Source organism: Triticum urartu, chromosome 6 (genome assembly GCF_003073215.2).
Source record: "Triticum urartu cultivar G1812 chromosome 6, Tu2.1, whole genome shotgun sequence".
Taxonomy (NCBI): Eukaryota; Viridiplantae; Streptophyta; class Magnoliopsida; order Poales; family Poaceae; genus Triticum; species Triticum urartu.
Window position 1 is genome coordinate 30,828,515 of NC_053027.1, and position 17,593 is coordinate 30,846,107.

The window sequence follows — 17,593 nt, forward strand, 5'->3', positions numbered from 1 at the left end:
CCAAGGTGATAGGAATGTGTCTGTATGGTGTAGGATCTTGCTGCTGGCCACATGCGCCCAAATTCATCTCCTCTGAATTTTTTTATCAGATTCATCCACATATGTCCAAAGCACTCCCTCTGCTCAGCATGGGGGAAAACATTTTTACTGCATTTTCCAACCCTTTACATGCATCTGTGTGGATGGCCAAAGGAGAAACTGGCCCCATGCATCTTTTCAGTTGCATCATGAACCATATCCATGATGCCTCTGTCTCTGATTGAAACATTCCTATTGCAATTGGGAACATCCAGTTGTGTCCATCTAGAGCATTGCATGCAGCCAACTGACCATTCCACTTTCCAGTCAAAAAAGATGAGTCTATGCTCAAATATGGACGACAACCTGCTTTGAATCCATCTATGCAAGGCTTCAAACACATAAAAAACTTGCTGAATAAAACCTTGCCATCCTCTGTTACCTCTGTATCTATCTCCACCACACTCCCAGGTGACCTCTTCTCCACCTCTGCTTTAAAACTATACAACATCCTAAATGTATTTGCCCAGTCACCATACAATGATTTCATGGCCCTTTGTTTTGCTTTCCACACTGTGGTATATTGCAGCTGGATGGGGTACAGCTTCTCCAAGTCAACTTTAAGCCTCTTTGCAGTAGTGTTTGGATTCTTGGCTAAAATAGGAGTAATCTTCTCTATAACCCAAAGCTGTGATGTCATCTTTGAAACTCTCTGTGAAGTGGTCATACATGTATGCTGGTGTGGTATTTGATTTACCCTTACTGTACTTCCATCAGGTTGTAGTCTGGCAGAAAAGTACCATTTGCAAGGATTGCCACCACCATCATAACCTTTGCACCGAGCATAAAATTTCTTTCGATCAGTCCACATAGTCTTGGCATCAAACTCTTTTTTCACTGCATAGGTCCTGAAAGACATCCTAAACTCCTTCATGCTTGGCCACAACTTTCCCACCTCAATAACTGGGTTCTCTTTGTCATACAAACAAACCAGCTCATTATCATCTGCATCATCCACATCATCTGCAGCCTCTCTCATCAGTTGTTCTTCATCCTCATTTACATTTCTAGGGCCTGTGTTACCTTCAGCAGGCAAAGAACTGTCATCCTTCTCCTTATCTTTGTCATCAACTTGAATGGCAAACATTTCGGCTATATCAATGTTAGATATTGGTGTAATGACCAATTTTTTTTTTCATTCAACTCTACTACATTCCAGTCAACAACAATCTTCCTAGCACCATGGGTTCCCTCCCCTCTCCATCTGCATCAATCCCTGTATCTTCAGCTACTACAGTCGCTTCAGTCAACAATGCCAACATCTTCTTTTGTGAAACCCACTCATCATCTTCCATCTGTGCAGCCCTCTTTGATTGCACATAACCAACTCTGGAATGAGTTTGCAGATCAATTAGCTCTGCATAAAATGTTACTTGTTTGCTTGCCCACCCTTCTTGCTGATCAATTTCAGCAACCATGGATTCTCCATCTTCAATTCTCACATATTCACCATTATAGTTATCGAAATGTTGCAGACATACCTCTTGTTCTGGACCCCAAACAATACTCTCCCCAATTCTCTCCACCAAATTGCCCACGGCCTTCTCCTTCATGCTCTCCAATTCCTGGGGATCAACATCTGCAAATTCGACATCCAACCTCACGGTGGTATCTCTATCAATGTCTTGGACACTGCCATCACTGAGCTTGGCTTTACAGGGAAAAAATTCCACTATAATTGCGAATGTGGTGGCAGAACTTGAACCTCCCCTGTTTTGTCAATGGCAGGCAGCGGCGGCAGTCACTACCAAATCGAGTTCGATTCTAAATCGCCAAGAAAAGAGGGTGGCATTACCGATTTGAAGCACTGTCTCCTCGCTCCATCTCATCCAGCCCTCGCTCCATCTCCTATCCAATTGAGATTCTAAAACGCCAAGAAACAGGGGCAGCATGAGGCCACAGATTTATCCAAAATTCAGTGGAATGGGAGTAGTGTTTGGAAAATACTCACTCGCAATAGCCGCTGCAGAGATAGGCGCTCCACCACCGGGCCGCGGAGAAGAAACAACCCCCGGATCCAATGGAGCCCGATTCTAAATCGCCAAGAAACAGAGGGCAGCATGAGGCCACAGATCCCCCAAAATTCTGGGGAGTGGGACTAGGGTTTCGGGCTCACCTCGCAATAGCTCTGCCGCTGCCGAGAAATGCGCTCCACCACCGCGGAGAAGAAACCGCTGCCGGAGAAGATGCTTACGGTGGCGCCGCTCGCTCAGTCCAGCACGGGCGAGTCAAGCACGGTCACACAGTCCCAGGTCGAGTCGTGGATGGTTGACTCTTGTCTACGTGGCCATAGGTGGACCCCACCAGTCAGAGCACATAACCCCCAGTGTTCTAACCAAACCTCAGCCTAACTAACAGCCAACTAGCCGCGTAAATGGTGTGTCGCATGGGAGCTATTTTTTCCAACGCAGATGTCGCATGAGAGCTATTACAGCCAACAACGTCGCATGAGAGACAGTTCACATCAACGACGTCGCATGGGAGCTATTCGCCCGTGGTGATGGTGTCATCATGGTGCAGCTTGAGTCATTGCAATCCAAGCAACTTTGCAGGATTGACAACATTTTTGATCAACATCATCATGCATTCGAAAGTGTCTATGTTGCAGGTAATAGCATGCCTTTACACTGATATGGAATGCCATTCACATCCTCTCATGTTAACCTAACAATTTTAAATAGTGCCACATATTAATTGATTGTTTCGATGTTTGATGACCTCTTCAATATATATTGATGTTGCGTTGTAGTGTTCTGTCCTGATCCTGACGCTTGTGTGGTGGCGTTTTATGTAATGGTTATGAACTAGCAAGTCAATCTAGTATATGAATATCCATATGAACTGACGAGAAACACCAAAATTGGCAAATTTCCACACTAAATTTTTTTAAAGATAATCAAAATCTGAATAGTCATTATCACTTCTGTTGCTATTAGTTATTAGTATGAGCTTCGTTTTGTTCAAATGTTGGGGAATGAGTTTAAAAACAATTCTAGACAACTTCTCTTTTTTGTTAGCTATAATAGTCTGAGTGTGCATGTTCTTCATTTTTACGATATTAATCACTATACATTGTTTGTGGGGATGCTCTTTGAATTTCACAATGACTATGGTTTTGTTATATATTCCTATTATTGTATCAAAGCTGAGTTGTTTTTTCTCAAATTACACATGTCAGTTTTAACTAAATATCTTGTTGGTGTTTTCTCCTGTCTATTTGGCCTTCGGTTGGAATTTCATTGGTTGGTTCATTGTTTGACTTATTATGCTTGTAGGAACAGGCATTGGCGGTGAACATGATGGGGCTGAACTTGTGGGCAATCCAAAAGTGATTGTCTGTTAGATATGCTTATTATGATGTGCTGGTTGAGCAGGTAAGCTTATTTTCTGCATGTAAGTTGAGGTATATTGAAATGTTCTTTCGAAAAACAAATTGATTTCCTTTTAACTACCGTTTGTCAATTACCAAATTGCAAGAGAGGACTCCAAGATTCTCTCTATGACACTTGGCTCAGTTGTTGCCCACCTGGCTACCTCATATCATGTTTTCATGGCTGGCTGCGTCTTGGATAATTTATCCATGCCGTGCTTCCTCATCCCTATCCTTACCAGCTTTCCATTCCCTTCATCATTCTTTCACTTCACCAGCTTCTCATAGCTGACTGATGTTCTCCCCGCTGGATGTGCCCTTTTGCTTGCCCTCCTTCCATCCAGTTCCCTTGTGTTCAGTTTCTCTCCTCCTGGTTGTACGAACTCTTCTATCTCTTACTCCCCCAATTGCTTCTGGTAGTGTGGGTTCTTCTCCCTCTAGCTTCTCAGACGGCCAATTGCTTGCAATTATTATTTTCTATACGTTTTTTTCTTCTGTTGGTAGGTAGTACACACCCCTCGTTGTCAATGTAACTTGCATATGTGATTCGCTATTGGACACTAGTTTAGGTTGTCTGGTTTAAGCTACATGTTGCTATGTTTCAATTTTGACACCCCTCCGTTTTTTGTGTTGTATCATGAATCACAATTTTTACTTTTACTAACATACACCCTCGGTTTAAAAATACAATGCATATTAAATTTTGGTAGGACAAGCCTTTCACAAACGTTTACTCTAGTAGTATGTAGCTTATGTGATACAAAATCATAACCATATATAAGTACTTTGGAATATGAGTCAAATGTCAATAATTTTATGTCGCATAAATATATACTAATAGCGTAAGCATTGGTCAAAGGTTTTTTCTAATGAAACCTAATGTGCAATGTATTTTGAAATATTAGTAATGGTCTAGTGAGAGTGTTGTTTTTGTGATGTTGTGCTGCGTAAAAAATGACTTCTATTTTCTACTGAAGGAGTTATAAATAAATTAATAAGATAATGTATGATCCCTTGCTTGAGGCTTGTATGGCATGAATTTGATTGTATTCAATTTGTTAGTAACCAGATAGCTCGTACATTTCCAAAACATATGCCTTTGAGTTAGAAACCAGAATTATCTGCTTTTCTATTCCATGAACCTGTCATATGTCCATGATAACATATTCAATTTGTTAGTGGACGGGCTCTTAGCCTAGTGGTTGGAGCGCTGCTGTGCGTTCCAGCTGGCGCAGATTCGAACCCCGTGGGCGTTATTTGGCCATACTGGTCAATTTTGCGGGTTTGAACGTGGGTCTCGCATCTTCTCTCTTAATTAAAAAAAGCTGCAGGGCTCCTCCTCTACTGGTCTTTTTTTAATAAAGAATATTTCATATGATTTGCTAAGCTGGATGGCTCAAGATTTGCCTCTATGGAAGGTATTTGAACCACTCGTCTCTTAGCCTTTACTGAGACCAGATGGCAAAAGTTCTCAAGAATGCTAGCAGTTGATAGTGTGGCTACTTATACACTACAAAATACCTATTGTGATACTCTGTTTCTATGGCTTTTTTCTCTTTTCCGGATAATGCTGAGATGATAAAACCTTGGAGTTATTGGTACAATTTCCATTTTTATTTTAAAACAAATGTGAGATTTTATATAACTTTAATTGTTTTTTCATTAATGAATAGTACAGGTTGGGTTGACTAATGACATTGATTGTTCACAGGCACCTAGATTGCTGAGTTGCAGGAATTGGCTTCGTCGCTATGGGTTCTTCCATTTTGTATGCTTCATACGGAGATCAACCCTCTACGTTGCATGCATTGTTCAACTAGCAAGTGGACTTGCAGGATTAATCGTTCAATTTGGCAACTTCCTTCAGTTATCTAATTTTCGGACACAGTTAGCCAGCTGGCATGATGAAGACACAGTGACTTGCTTCGAATAATCAGTACACAGTGCCGAAACAATCTTGCCTGCCTGCCTGATCTTTGCGTACATCTTGTATCTCTGTTCATCTTCTCACTGTTTTCCGTTTGATTATGTTCCATATCGTATCAAGGTTGGGAGACTTTGATGTCAATTTCTTATGTGCCATTTCTGTGTGTTTTTTTGGTTGATCTTATCTGATTTTGGCTAATGAATGTTGGATATATAGGTGCTATTTGTCACTGGATAGCTCGGCCAGCAATGCTATATGTGTACTGATATATGGGGGTTGCTTGTTTCAGATTCAGCCAAAGAGTTAATTATACTACTACTGTACTGCAGTACTCCCTCCGCCGGGGTTTATTGGGCCCCTGGGCGGAGGGAGCGCGTCCCATCTTATTAGGCCCCTTCATCGATATATGGTTCAGTCTTCTGAAGCGTAGTAAATTTCCAGCCGCTTTCATGCACAAGCTCCTATACATTGAGCGACTAGGGGGGTGTTTGTTTCCAGGGACTTTTTTGTGTAGGACTAGAAAAAGTCCCCCTTAAAGACTTTTTTACCAAACGGGAGAGACTTTTTGGGGACTAAACTAGGCATTTGGGACTAAATGAAGAAGACTCTCAAGGAGAGTCTTTTTGGGACTTTTCCAACAATGCCCCTTCATACACCCATTGGCCTGCCACCCTGTGAGAGGCGGGATGGTAGTGGTAAGAACTGCACTGGATTCACTCACGCTAGCTCGATTCTCAGGTTCGATTACAAGGTGCGGTTACAAGACGAAGAACAGGAAGGGGATAGGATTAGGGTTGCCGCCGCCGGTGCCTTGATCCACTGGATGCCCGAACCGAGTGCGGGGGGTGGCTTAAGTACTTGTCGCGGGCCCTGGGCCTCACTGAGCCCACTCCGGCCCAGTGTTGCGTGGGTTGGGCCTCCGAGCTCGGGGAAACCGCCCGGCAGGAGGCGAGCCCCGCGAGCCGCTGACTTGGTTCCGTCCCTTCGGTGTCGCTGGCTGTAGAGGGGGCGCTGACATCCCCTCCTCCTTGGGACGAGGCTTGCCCCCAAGCCTCTGCTCCAGGGAAGTGAGCCTGCAGGGCCACCTTGTCTTCCCAAGTGTCTGCCAACGTCGCTGGGTCAGACCAGCGTATCAGCACTTGCTCCACCAGGACACCATTTTTGCGACGCCAACGTTGCTGCAGAACTGTCACTGGCACGACAGGAATGTTAGTAAGCTAAGGAAGGTCAGTAGATGACCGCGTACCGGGGCGGAGACAGCGACAGAGTTGCGACACATGGAACACTGGATGCACTTGAGAGTGCATTGGCAGATCCAGTTTGTAGGTTGCATCACTGATCTTGCTGACTATTGGATATGGTCCATAGTACTTGAAAGCTAGTTTGTGGTTGGCTCTCCTCGCCACTGATGTTTGAATGTAGGGTTGGAGTTTCAAGAATACCAGCTCGCCCACTTCAAAGACGCGTGGCGATCTTCGTTTGTCAGCCTGGGCCTTCATGTGCTGCTGCGCGCGATGCAAGTGTTGTTGCAATAGGTCCTGGATCACTGCTCTCTCTTCCAGCCAAGACTGCAGTGCAGGTACGGTGCAGTCTGCCATTGGTGCCAAACCCCACTGCCGTGGCTCATATCCAAACATTGCCTTAAACGGTGTCATGCCAATGCTGGAGTGATAGGAGGAATTGTACCAGAACTGCGCTAATGGTATCCAGTGGCTCCAGCGTCTTGGGCAGGCATGGACAAAGCATCGCAGATATGTCTCGACGCACTGATTCACCCGCTCCGTTTTCCCGTCCATTTGAGGGTGATGAGCCGAACTCATCCGCAGATCCGTGCCCGCGTATTTGAAGAGCTCACGCCAGAATTGGCTCGTAAATACGGGGTCGCGATCAGACACAATGGAGCTGGGAAAGCCATGGATGCGGTAGATGCTGGACATGTAGAGCAGCGCCACTTTAGATGCCATGTACGGATGCGCCAGCGGCAAGAAGTGCGCGAATTTGGTCCTTTTGTCAACCACCACCCAGAGATAGTTAAACTTCCCAGACTGTGGCAATCCGTCGATGAAGTCCATTGTGATCATCTCCCACGGCTGTTGTGGGATAGGCAAGGGCTCCAACAGACCGGGAGATGCTGCACGATCTAGCTTAGACTGTTGGCAGATTTGACAACAACGCACGTATTGCAACACGTGCGCCTTCATCTTGGGCCAAGCGAACAAACGACGAATGCGTTTGAATGTTGCAGGGAACCCACTGTGCCCTCCCCACTGGGTTGTCATGGAAAGCTAAAATTATCTGTTGTTGTAATGCCGTCGAGCCGCCGAGCCATATCCTACCACGGAAATACAAAATCCCATTCTGCAACGTGAATCGCCGTTTTGGGTCTTCCCGAAGAGCCAGTTGCTGTAGCAGTTTCTGAGCTTGCGGATTGCAATTGTAGCTTGCCATTACATCGTCCAGCCAGCAGGGTTGGCATGTGGAGATGTCGAACAACAGCTCTGGGGGTTGAGATCGTGACAGAGCATCAGCGGCTGTGTTGTCCGAGCCCTTCTTATACCTGATCGTGTACCGAAGGCCCAATAACTTGGCAAAGGCTCTCTGCTGCCAAGGAGTAGTCAATCATTGCTCTTCAAGATGAACCAGACTTTTTTTATCCGTGAAAATAATGAATTCATTGTGCTGTAAATAGGGTCGCCATTGGTCGACTGCCACTACAATAGCCAGGTACTCCTTCTCGTACGTCGATAGGCCTTGGTAGCACGGACTCAGACTTTTACTCATGAACGCAATGGGGTGCCCCTCTTGCTATAAAACTGCTCCTATTCCTTTGTCACAGGCATCAGTCTCGATTGTGAAGGTTTTACTAAAGTCTGGCAGCGCCAAAACCGGAGCTGTGACTAGTTGTTGCTTGAGCAGCTCGAACGCTTGATTCGTGTTCTCTATCCAGATGAAGGGTGCGCCTTTCTTCAAGAGATTGAAGAGAGGGCGCGCGATGATTCCAAAACCCTTGACAAATCTGCGGTAATACCCTGCGAGTCCCAAAAATCTGCGTACTTCCTTCGCGTCCACTGGTTTCGGCCATGCCTCTACTGCACTGATCTTCGTTGGTTCCGTGGCCACGCCTTGACTGCTGATGACGTGGCCTAGGTACGACACTTGCTGCTGGCCAAACTCGCATTTGGACCTCTTCACCTTCCATTGGTCTCGACGTAAAAGCTCGAGGACCTGTCTGAGGTGCGCTACATGATCCTCCCAGGTCTTGCTGAACACAAGAATATTATCGAAAAACAGCAGGACGCAGTGCCGCAGGAGAGGATGCATCGTTTCTGTTATTGCTCCATTGAAGGTACCAGGCCCCCCCTGCTAATCCGAATGAGAGAACCTTGAATTCATAATGTCCTGAATGCGTCTGAAAGGCCGTTTTGAATTCCTCCCCTTCTGCTAACCGAATCTGGTGATAGCCCGCGCGTAGGTCCAATTTAGAGAACCATTGCGCACCATGCAGCTCATCAAGCAGCTCCTCTATGACAGGCACTGGGAATTTACTGACACGTGTCATGGCATTCAGATGTCTATAATCCACGCAGAGCCTCCATGTTCCATCTTTCTTCTTGACTAGAATGACCGGAGACGAAAAGGTACTGTGGCTTCGCTGGATCACTCCTGACTGCAGGAGTTCTTGTACTTGCCGCTCGATCTCAGACTTGTGCTCTGGCTTATGGCGGTAAGGTCTGATGTTGACGGGCTGCGCCCTTGGCATGAGAGGAATGGTGTGGTCGCAAGCTCGCCGCGGAGGTAAGCCCTTGGTTTCACCAAAAACATCCTCAAATTCAGTTAACAGCTGCTGTAGCTCCGGAGGCTCCTGCATAGAAGTTGCTTGCTTGTCGGTGACCGGGTAGAGCAAGCAGAGGTGCAGCAGAGCGCCTTGGCGATGAAGTTGCTGAAGTTGTGCGCTATTGATGACATGACACTGCGTCGATTGCGCTTCGTGTCCAAACAGGCTGGCTGGCCCCAAAGTTGTGGGAATGCGCAAGTGTTTGTTTCGCCAGTCGACCGTCATCGGGCTGTGCTGTTCGAGCCAATCCATCCCCAGAATAGCGTCATACACTCCCAACGGCAAAATCTTCATATCGGTCACAAACTCCAGCCCTTGCGAAGACCATTTGCAGCTGGGAATTGAGGCTGAGCAACGCAGTTCACCACCATCGGCCACCTTCACTCGACAGGGCTGATGCAGTTGTTGCACACCAGACAAGCGCTCAGCCAATGCTTGGTTAATGAATGAAGTAAAACTCCCGCTGTCTACCAGAATCAGCACCTCCTGGTCTTGCATGGTAGCCAATAGCTGAAACGCCTTGGGAGAAATACCACCGTCCATAGCCGGCCGAGATATGGCATGAACTTGTTGCACATCCCCCTCGACCTCCGAGCTGGTGTCGATGCCGAAGAGTTCAAGCATTTCTTCGACGACGTGCAGTTGGACCGTGGTAGGACACACGTGGTCCTGTCCCCATCGCTCGCCGCACTTGAAGCACAGCCCGCGAGCGCGTCGATAATCTCGCAGGGCTTTGATCTTGGACGTGTCCGCCCGGGCCGCGTCCGTGCTTCGGCGGTCTGTCACTGGCGCAGCTGGAACGAGGCGTGACAGTGGAGGTGGTAGAGGTAGCGGCGTGGCTGTCGCAGCTGCACGCGGGGCCGGCTCCGGTGGTCGCGGCAAGGTGCCAAACACGCCGTCAGCCACTTCCTCCTGGAGTAGGGCCAACGCACAGGCCATGTCCAGGTCAGGGGGTCTCTGAACCAGCACCACCGCCCGTATATCCTTCCGCAGTCCCTCGACAAATCGAGTCAAAAAGTAAAACGGATGAATTGTATCAGAATAGGACGACAAATGATTAATAATCAACTCAAACTGCTCTATGTACTGTGCTACTGAAGAAGTTTGGCGGACAGTATAGAACTGCCTAATCAGCGTCTGATGCCGATCGCGCCCGAAGCGAGTACACAGAAGTGCAGTGAAAGAATCCCAATCATACTCTCCTAGTCTTTTCTGAATGGATTGCAGCCAGACAGATGCCGCACCCGCAAAATTCAGGGCAGCCATAGGAACCCAGAAGGAAGGCAGAATGGCAAACATGGAAAAATATTGCTCGCACAGTGTTTTCCACAATTTTGGATTATCTCTAGTGAATTGTGGGAATTGGATGGATGGATGCGCTTGACCCAGTCCACTGAGCAGTTGACTAGCATGTGCAAAAGGGGACAAAGCAGGAGGCGAAGAGGGGCGTCGTACTGACCGTTTGCCGGGGGCGGTGGCGGTGTCTGGAAGGACGCCGCCGGGGGCCCCCGTGGGATGATGTAGACACCGCGGCCATTGGGCCCTTGTGGAAATTGCGCCGCGACAGACGCGGCCCCGATGTGGGTGCCGGCCGTCGCAGGCGGCTGATTGGTCGGTGCCGGCGCTTGAGTTGTCGCGTCGTCCACGCGTGGTGGAGGGGGCGCGATCTGCAGAGCCGCCACCGAGTCACTCAGATCGGTGACGCGCCGCTCGAGATCGGGACGCCACGCCACGAGATCGTCGACCTTGGCGTTGGACGCGTTGATTGCGGCGGTGTGTTCCTTCAGAGTGGTGTCTAGCCGCTCCAAGAACGACTGGACGGCCGGATCCATGGCGACGAGGTGTGCGCGGGCTTGAGTCAGGGATCTGGTCTCGATGAATTGCGCCAGATCAACGCGGAGAAGGGTGGTAGGTGTGGTCTCTGATACCAGATGTGAGAGGCGGGATGGTAGTGGTAAGAACTGCACTGGATTCACTCACGCTAGCTCGATTCTCAGGTTCGATTACAAGGTGCGGTTACAAGACGAAGAACAGGAAGGGGATAGGATTAGGGTTGCCGCCGCCGGTGCCTTGATCCACTGGATGCCCGAACCGAGTGCGGGGGGTGGCTTAAGTACTTGTCGCGGGCCCTGGGCCTCACTGAGCCCACTCCGGCCCAGTGTTGCGTGGGTTGGGCCTCCGAGCTCGGGGAAGCCGCCCGGCAGGAGGCGAGCCCCGCGAGCCGCTGACTTGTGGTTCCGTCCCTTCGGTGTCGCTGGCTATAGCGGGGGCACTGACACACCCCATGGTGTTGTTTGATTGTTATTTTTCTATATACTAGAAGCAACATGGTCATTTAATAACCTTTAGGAAGGGACTAGTGACTTTTTAGTCTCTGGAAACAAACAGGGAGGGACTTTTTAGGGACTAGGGACTTTTTAGTTGGGATTAGAAAAGGTCCTAGGACTTGAGAACCAAACACCACCTAGTACTCCTCCTGGCACAACGCCACGGCTAGCCAGCCAATGCATGCACTTCTAGTCCTCCTTCTATTGGCGCATGCATGGACCATGCGGCATCCAATGCATGCACTTCTAGTCCTCCTATTGGCGCATGCATGGACCGTGCGGCATCCGAGGCGGGGATAAGGCTGGTCATAGTGGGGAGTAACTTAGACTAGTGTCATGCATATGACACTAGTCTCATGCATATGACACTAGTCTAAGATACTACCTTCATAATGCAAAGTAACATAATAATAGTAACATAGATGGCTTCATTTATTAGTTTGTAGACTCATCTTATCTTGAAAAGCGCTATGTTACAGTAACATATTATGTTATCACCTCTCATTAATTACTTGCCACATAAGCAAAATTTTCTCGAAGTGCGTTATGTTACTAGCTAAGTTACTCCCACTATGACTAGCCTAAAGTAGCAGCAGCGCTGTGCGCGTGAGCTGGCGCCGGCTTCCGAAGCATCAAGAAACTAAACGGCTGCATTTACAGGAAATTAATCATATTGCCTTGATACTTGTGATTTGGTCGGGGGGCCTAATAAACCCGGACGGAGGTAGTACTAAGAATAGAAGTTGCTTGTTTGACCAATCCAGCGGTGGTTACTGACAAGATATCCGTCATTGTCACCAAAAACAAATGCACTAGGAGATTTAAGCTCATTGCAGCTACATGGTGTAGTGTGATTGCAGTGTCTTAACTTGGTCAATTAAATGTTTAAAGTCATTTTGTCTTTCTTTTTTTTCTGTGTAGTGAACAGTGGAGCAATGTGTTGGGGCATCTCTAGCCGAACTATTCGAAGGGTTAATGTTTCAAAATATGCTCTTTTGAGGAGTTAATCCCACTCTAGCCGACTCTCGTTTGGTTTAACTTAAAAAAATGAGAAGTGTCCATCGATTCTCAAATTTGAGCAACTGAAACGAAAGTCTCAACAAAAGATTCCTTTTCGGCCGCTGCTCCCACCTCCTCGGCCGCCTCCACGTCGGGGTTGCCTCTGTCGGCCCCCATGCACAATCTTCACTCCCCCTTCAATCGACCTCATGGAGATCCTCATCACATTCATTGTGTTGCGAATCATGTCAACTCCAGTCCGCAGTGTACTCGTTTCACCCTTTTTGTGAAGACCTGCCCAATATATATGAGAAAAGAGCACTGAAAATATGATCTCAAAAGGAGTTTTAATTATCTTGTGCTCAAATGTTGCTCGATTTTGAGAAAACCAAATGACAGCAAGGCCCGCAGTGTGAAAAAATTTCTCACTAAATAGGAAAGAGTAACACCAAGAGAAATATTGCCAATGATTGCTAGGAGATAGATCAGGTCCCAACACTACTCCAATGGATCTAAAATTTGCTCATGTGAGGGTACGAAACCAGGACACCACCAACTGTCCGGAAGGACAGAAGCCACCCGAGCCAGACAATGGTTGTTGAATATGAATAGTTAAATTTGTAAACTTTGAATTTGTAATATCGTTGAATTGTGTGAACCTAAGTTATCAAGTTCTCACTTAGTATGTGTGCAAAATATCCAGTTGAAAACGGAGCACGTAAATGAAAAGATAGAAGAGTTGGCGCATAATGATTTTATTAGGGAGTTAGTTTTTTGAACCCCTTGCATTTAAGTTGAGCGAGGTTCAAGAAAGTGTTTGATGAGTTAAATTTTGGGAATTCGGTTGGAAAATGCACTCCTTTATCCCTAAACACACACCCGAAAACAGAACAACGCCCCCTTTCCCTTCATCCCTTGCGCTTCTCCCCCCATTCCGTACGCACCCTCGCCGTGGGAGCTCCCCTCGGCATGGCCTCCTCCTCGCCGCCCCCGAGCTCCACCGCCTCCCGCGACGACGACGACGACGACCGCCGCCAAGGTACCGCCCGCGTCCACCCCTCTCCCCCCTCCCACCCCTTGGTTTCTTTCTTCTCCGGCAAGAACAAGGCCACCGCGCCGAGACAACGATCCGCTGCTCCGACGACCCGCCTCTCTCATCTCTCCTCTCGCGGACGACGGGAGCAGCCGCGCGCGCGCAGCCCGCCGCCGATCTCGCATTCCCCCCTCCGCTCCGTGCACGAGACGAGGGTTCTGCGAGGGTTTTAATTCAAATTATTAATTCCACTCTCCAATCCATCCATCTATCTATGCCGCAGATGCGATGTGGGAGAGGCGGACGCACGCGAGGATCCTGGTCTCGGACGCCGACGCGGGCTGCATCATCGGCAAGGCCGGCTCCGACATCCACGCCATGGAGGCCCGCTCCGGGGCCCACATCAAGCTCTCCGGGCGAGGCCGGCCCCTCCCCGGCACGGACCGCAGGGTCGTCCTCGTCTCCGGCCTCTTCCGCACCGTCATGGACGCCGCAGAGCTCGTCCTCGAGAAGCTCTTCTACCTGGTATAAACAGACATTCAGATTCAGGGCCATCTCCCTCTGCCTCCCTGTAAAACATTTCTTCAGAGTTACATTCAGTCGACTGAATTGGTTCAGAGCAGTTTCATCTTCTCCTGTTGATTGATGGACTGATCCTCTGCTCTGCTCTGCTTGCAGGGCGACCAGGTGATTGACGCTGAGGCCACCGTGGTGCTCGTGGTGCCCGACGCCTGCTGCGGCGCGCTCATCGGCAAAGGAGGGGAGGTCATCAAGTATGATTACTTACTTATATTGCCTCCCCGTTCTCATGCTCAATATTGCTGTGCTTGCTTGCTCCGCTTACTCTGCTTGCAATGAACCATATGATATATGCTCTCCACCACACAAGGCCCAAGGAGAGTGCAATGCAAGTGCCCCTCTTGCTCTACATCTACCTACACACATGTTTGGTTTACGGCAGCGCAATTACATGTTTGGCAAGCCTTTCTCGGGCGCCGTCGCTGAAATGTGATCATGAGTTTCGTGCATTCGGAGGGATAATTCATAACAGTTTGCAGCACATTACTACCTGTTCTATCATCTCCATATCTACCTAGTACATTTGATTGGCCGCTGTGGAATTGCATATTTTGGAGCCTTGTTTGGAATCGTCATGAAAAAATACGTCTGCCGGCATTGCTGAAATTGCAATGCAAGTGACCCTTTTATCTGTATCTGTTCCAACAGTGCTGCTGTTATTTAATTACTGTCTTTAAGCCATGTTTGTGTATGTCATCGCACGTAAACAGAGGCGTGCTGTACGTTCCAGCTTCAGATCTGCTTCTTCAGTTCCACTATCTGGGAGTAGTTTTAGCTTCCATTTACTATTCAGAACATTAGCTTGCATTTACTATTTGGGGGCCTGCCCTCCACGGCTCCACCAGCACCCGTCATCATATTTCCTCTTCTTTTAATTCTACTTTTCAGATATTCCAAGTCTGATATTTGTTCCCCTTTTTGTTCATCATCCAGGTCCTTAGCTGAGGAGTCAAATGCTGGAATCACGGTCTCACCCCACGACATCTGCTACGGTTTCCATGATAGACTGGTTACGATCACTGGACACTTGGACAATCAGCTGCAGGCAGTATTTCTTATACTGTCCGAGTTGCTTGACGACGTCCGCTACTCATCCTCCGTTGCAAGTATGTCTGCATAACTTTCATTTAGCACTGGTATTTCTGTTTTTGTCGTTTTATCCATTGCCTGCTACCCAATTTGTTGCATGTTGTCTGCCTTGAGGCATTTTAGTTTAGTGGACTATCTACCACAGGCTCAAAGACTTGCAGTAAGATTGAACCTGAGCAATGCGTCGCTTCCTAATCGTTTCTGCTATGTTTACGTGCCGACGTAATCGATTAGCATTACAATTTGCTGGCACTGAGGTGCTACCTACTAGCTCGTATGCTATCACCTTTTGCAGTAACTAATTGGCTCATCGCATTTCTCAAAAACTCAGGCCTTAGTTTTCCAAGTTCAAGTGTTCGGTATGGCGGTGATGGGCAAGATGAGCATGTCGAAAGATACCGCAGCAGGGTAAGACATCGTTGCTGAATTGAAATACACATGTACATGTTGTGATAAGATATCCTCTTAACCTGGATTGGATTGCCTTCTCTTCATGTATAGTTGGTCCGTTCAATGAAGCTTCTCTTCTCGGTACATGTCTGGCTAACAATAACAAGTGTTTAAAATTTAATAGGAAGTGAGGGGAGTTTAGAAGAGTATGAGAAAAAAAAAGGTTTTGTTCTCTATTTCTTTTATTCTGTCGTAATGCTTGTTGGTCATCCACTAGAGTAGAATCTTGATTTTCTGTCAGAGGTAATCGTTGTCAAATGACAAGAAAGTACATAATTTCAATGCAGAAAATTAAAGTTCTTATTATAGTCATGTAAAATACCGTAGGTTCACTCCTACTGTCTAGTATATTTTATGCTTCAAAGTTCAAAAAATATAAAGCATGTGCTGACTGTTATATTTGTAAAGAAGAAATATATTTTATTTTTGTCAAAGGACTCACCCTAATCCAACAGGCATATTATTGAAATGAAATTGTGGGCTTGACTCTAACCTGTTAATCTGATTTACATATGCAAACGTGTGCGTAGTTTCATGCACCCAATTAAGCCCCAAGTCCCTTTTCGCTTCATATTCGCATCATTATCCAGGGACCATAAAACACCTCTCGCTATTTTCATATATAGTGGTTGCAAATTATCTACCGTTCATGCCCAGTGTACCAAATAAGCCTCCGCCGCGAAACCTGAACCATCTTCTCATTGAATTCGTTCAGCCTGACACACCCGTGAGATCGCCTGACTACGACAGCCATGTGCAAGGGACCCTCACCATGGGTGTCGCGGACGAGTACGTGGGCGCCATCATCGGCTATGGCGGGAGGACCATACAAGAGATCGAACGGGTACGTACATATCTCCCGCACCACCGAAACGCAACCACAAACAGTTAAACAACAGGGCTATGGTTTGGACTAATGGTTCTGCGTCGGAGTGCAGGTTACGGGCGTGCAGATCAAAATCGTGAAGGGGGAGTTCATACCTGGGACGAACGAGAGGTAGGTACTACAGCAGGTTTCAGCTGGTGTTTGCGTCTTCTTTACCCGCGAAATCAGGCCCGCCTGCATGTCATTTAACCTGCACTGTGTGTGTGGTGCAGGGAGGTGGTGATCAGCGGGACACGGGAGGCGGTCGATGCGGCGGAGGCGATGATCGTGCAGCGGGTCTCGGACACCGCCAAAGGTCGCCGCCGGCAGCAGGGTGGCGGCGGTGGCGACAGGCGGCCTGTGAAGGAAGTGGAGTAGCAGCGGTGATACAGCAGAGCAGAGCATAGTACTGAATTACTGCTGGTGGTGGTAGTAGAACAAGAGATGTCCCAAGTTTTTTGGTCCCTTGCGTGTTGCTGGAGAAGTTAATTAGCAAGAATTACTTGGGAGGGGAAGGCATGGTGCAATCACTGATGGTTGCACGGCTAGTTTTGGTTTTGGTCAATGTTGCTTCCATGTTTGATACTAGTGTATGTATCCGTGCCTTGTGTTTCAGTGAGAGGATGGACGGATTATTCCTCTGGATTTGATTTATCCAGCCCAAGAGGAGAGGAGTTTTGAAGTGGAAGTCTTAAGCAAAGTTGTTTTTACTTGCACACAAAGGCCCTGTTCGGTAATCACCCGCTCCCAAAATCTGCGGAGCGGCGAAACTGCAGCTCCTCTGATTTGAACTGCAGCTCCGCCAACTCCGCTCCTGGAGTTGTGGAGCGGAGCGGTACCGAACAGGGCCAAACTTGGATGATCTGATCTGTCCTCGCTGGTACTGAACAGGGCCAAACTTGGATGATCTGATCTGTCCTCGCTTGTCCTCGCTGGTACCGAACAGGGCCAAACTTGGATGATCTGATCTGTCCTCGCTTCCCTTCTGGGCTTCTCCCCACTTCCATAGAGCTCTACCCCCCCCCCCCCCCCCCCCCCCCC

General features: G+C 47.9%; 1 protein-coding gene across 1 annotated transcript; it reads left to right on the forward strand.

The window, feature by feature from the left end:
* The first annotated feature begins 13,411 nt into the window (after positions 1 to 13,411).
* On the forward strand, positions 13,412 to 17,216 carry LOC125514196 (protein BTR1-like). Its single transcript, XM_048679478.1, has 8 exons — positions 13,412 to 13,575; positions 13,853 to 14,094; positions 14,248 to 14,342; positions 15,082 to 15,254; positions 15,569 to 15,645; positions 16,403 to 16,531; positions 16,626 to 16,684; positions 16,786 to 17,216. Exons 1-8 carry the CDS (start codon positions 13,506 to 13,508, stop codon positions 16,928 to 16,930), a joined length of 990 nt encoding a protein of 329 aa, XP_048535435.1. The 5' UTR covers positions 13,412 to 13,505; the 3' UTR covers positions 16,931 to 17,216.
* The last annotated feature ends 377 nt before the right edge of the window (positions 17,217 to 17,593 follow it).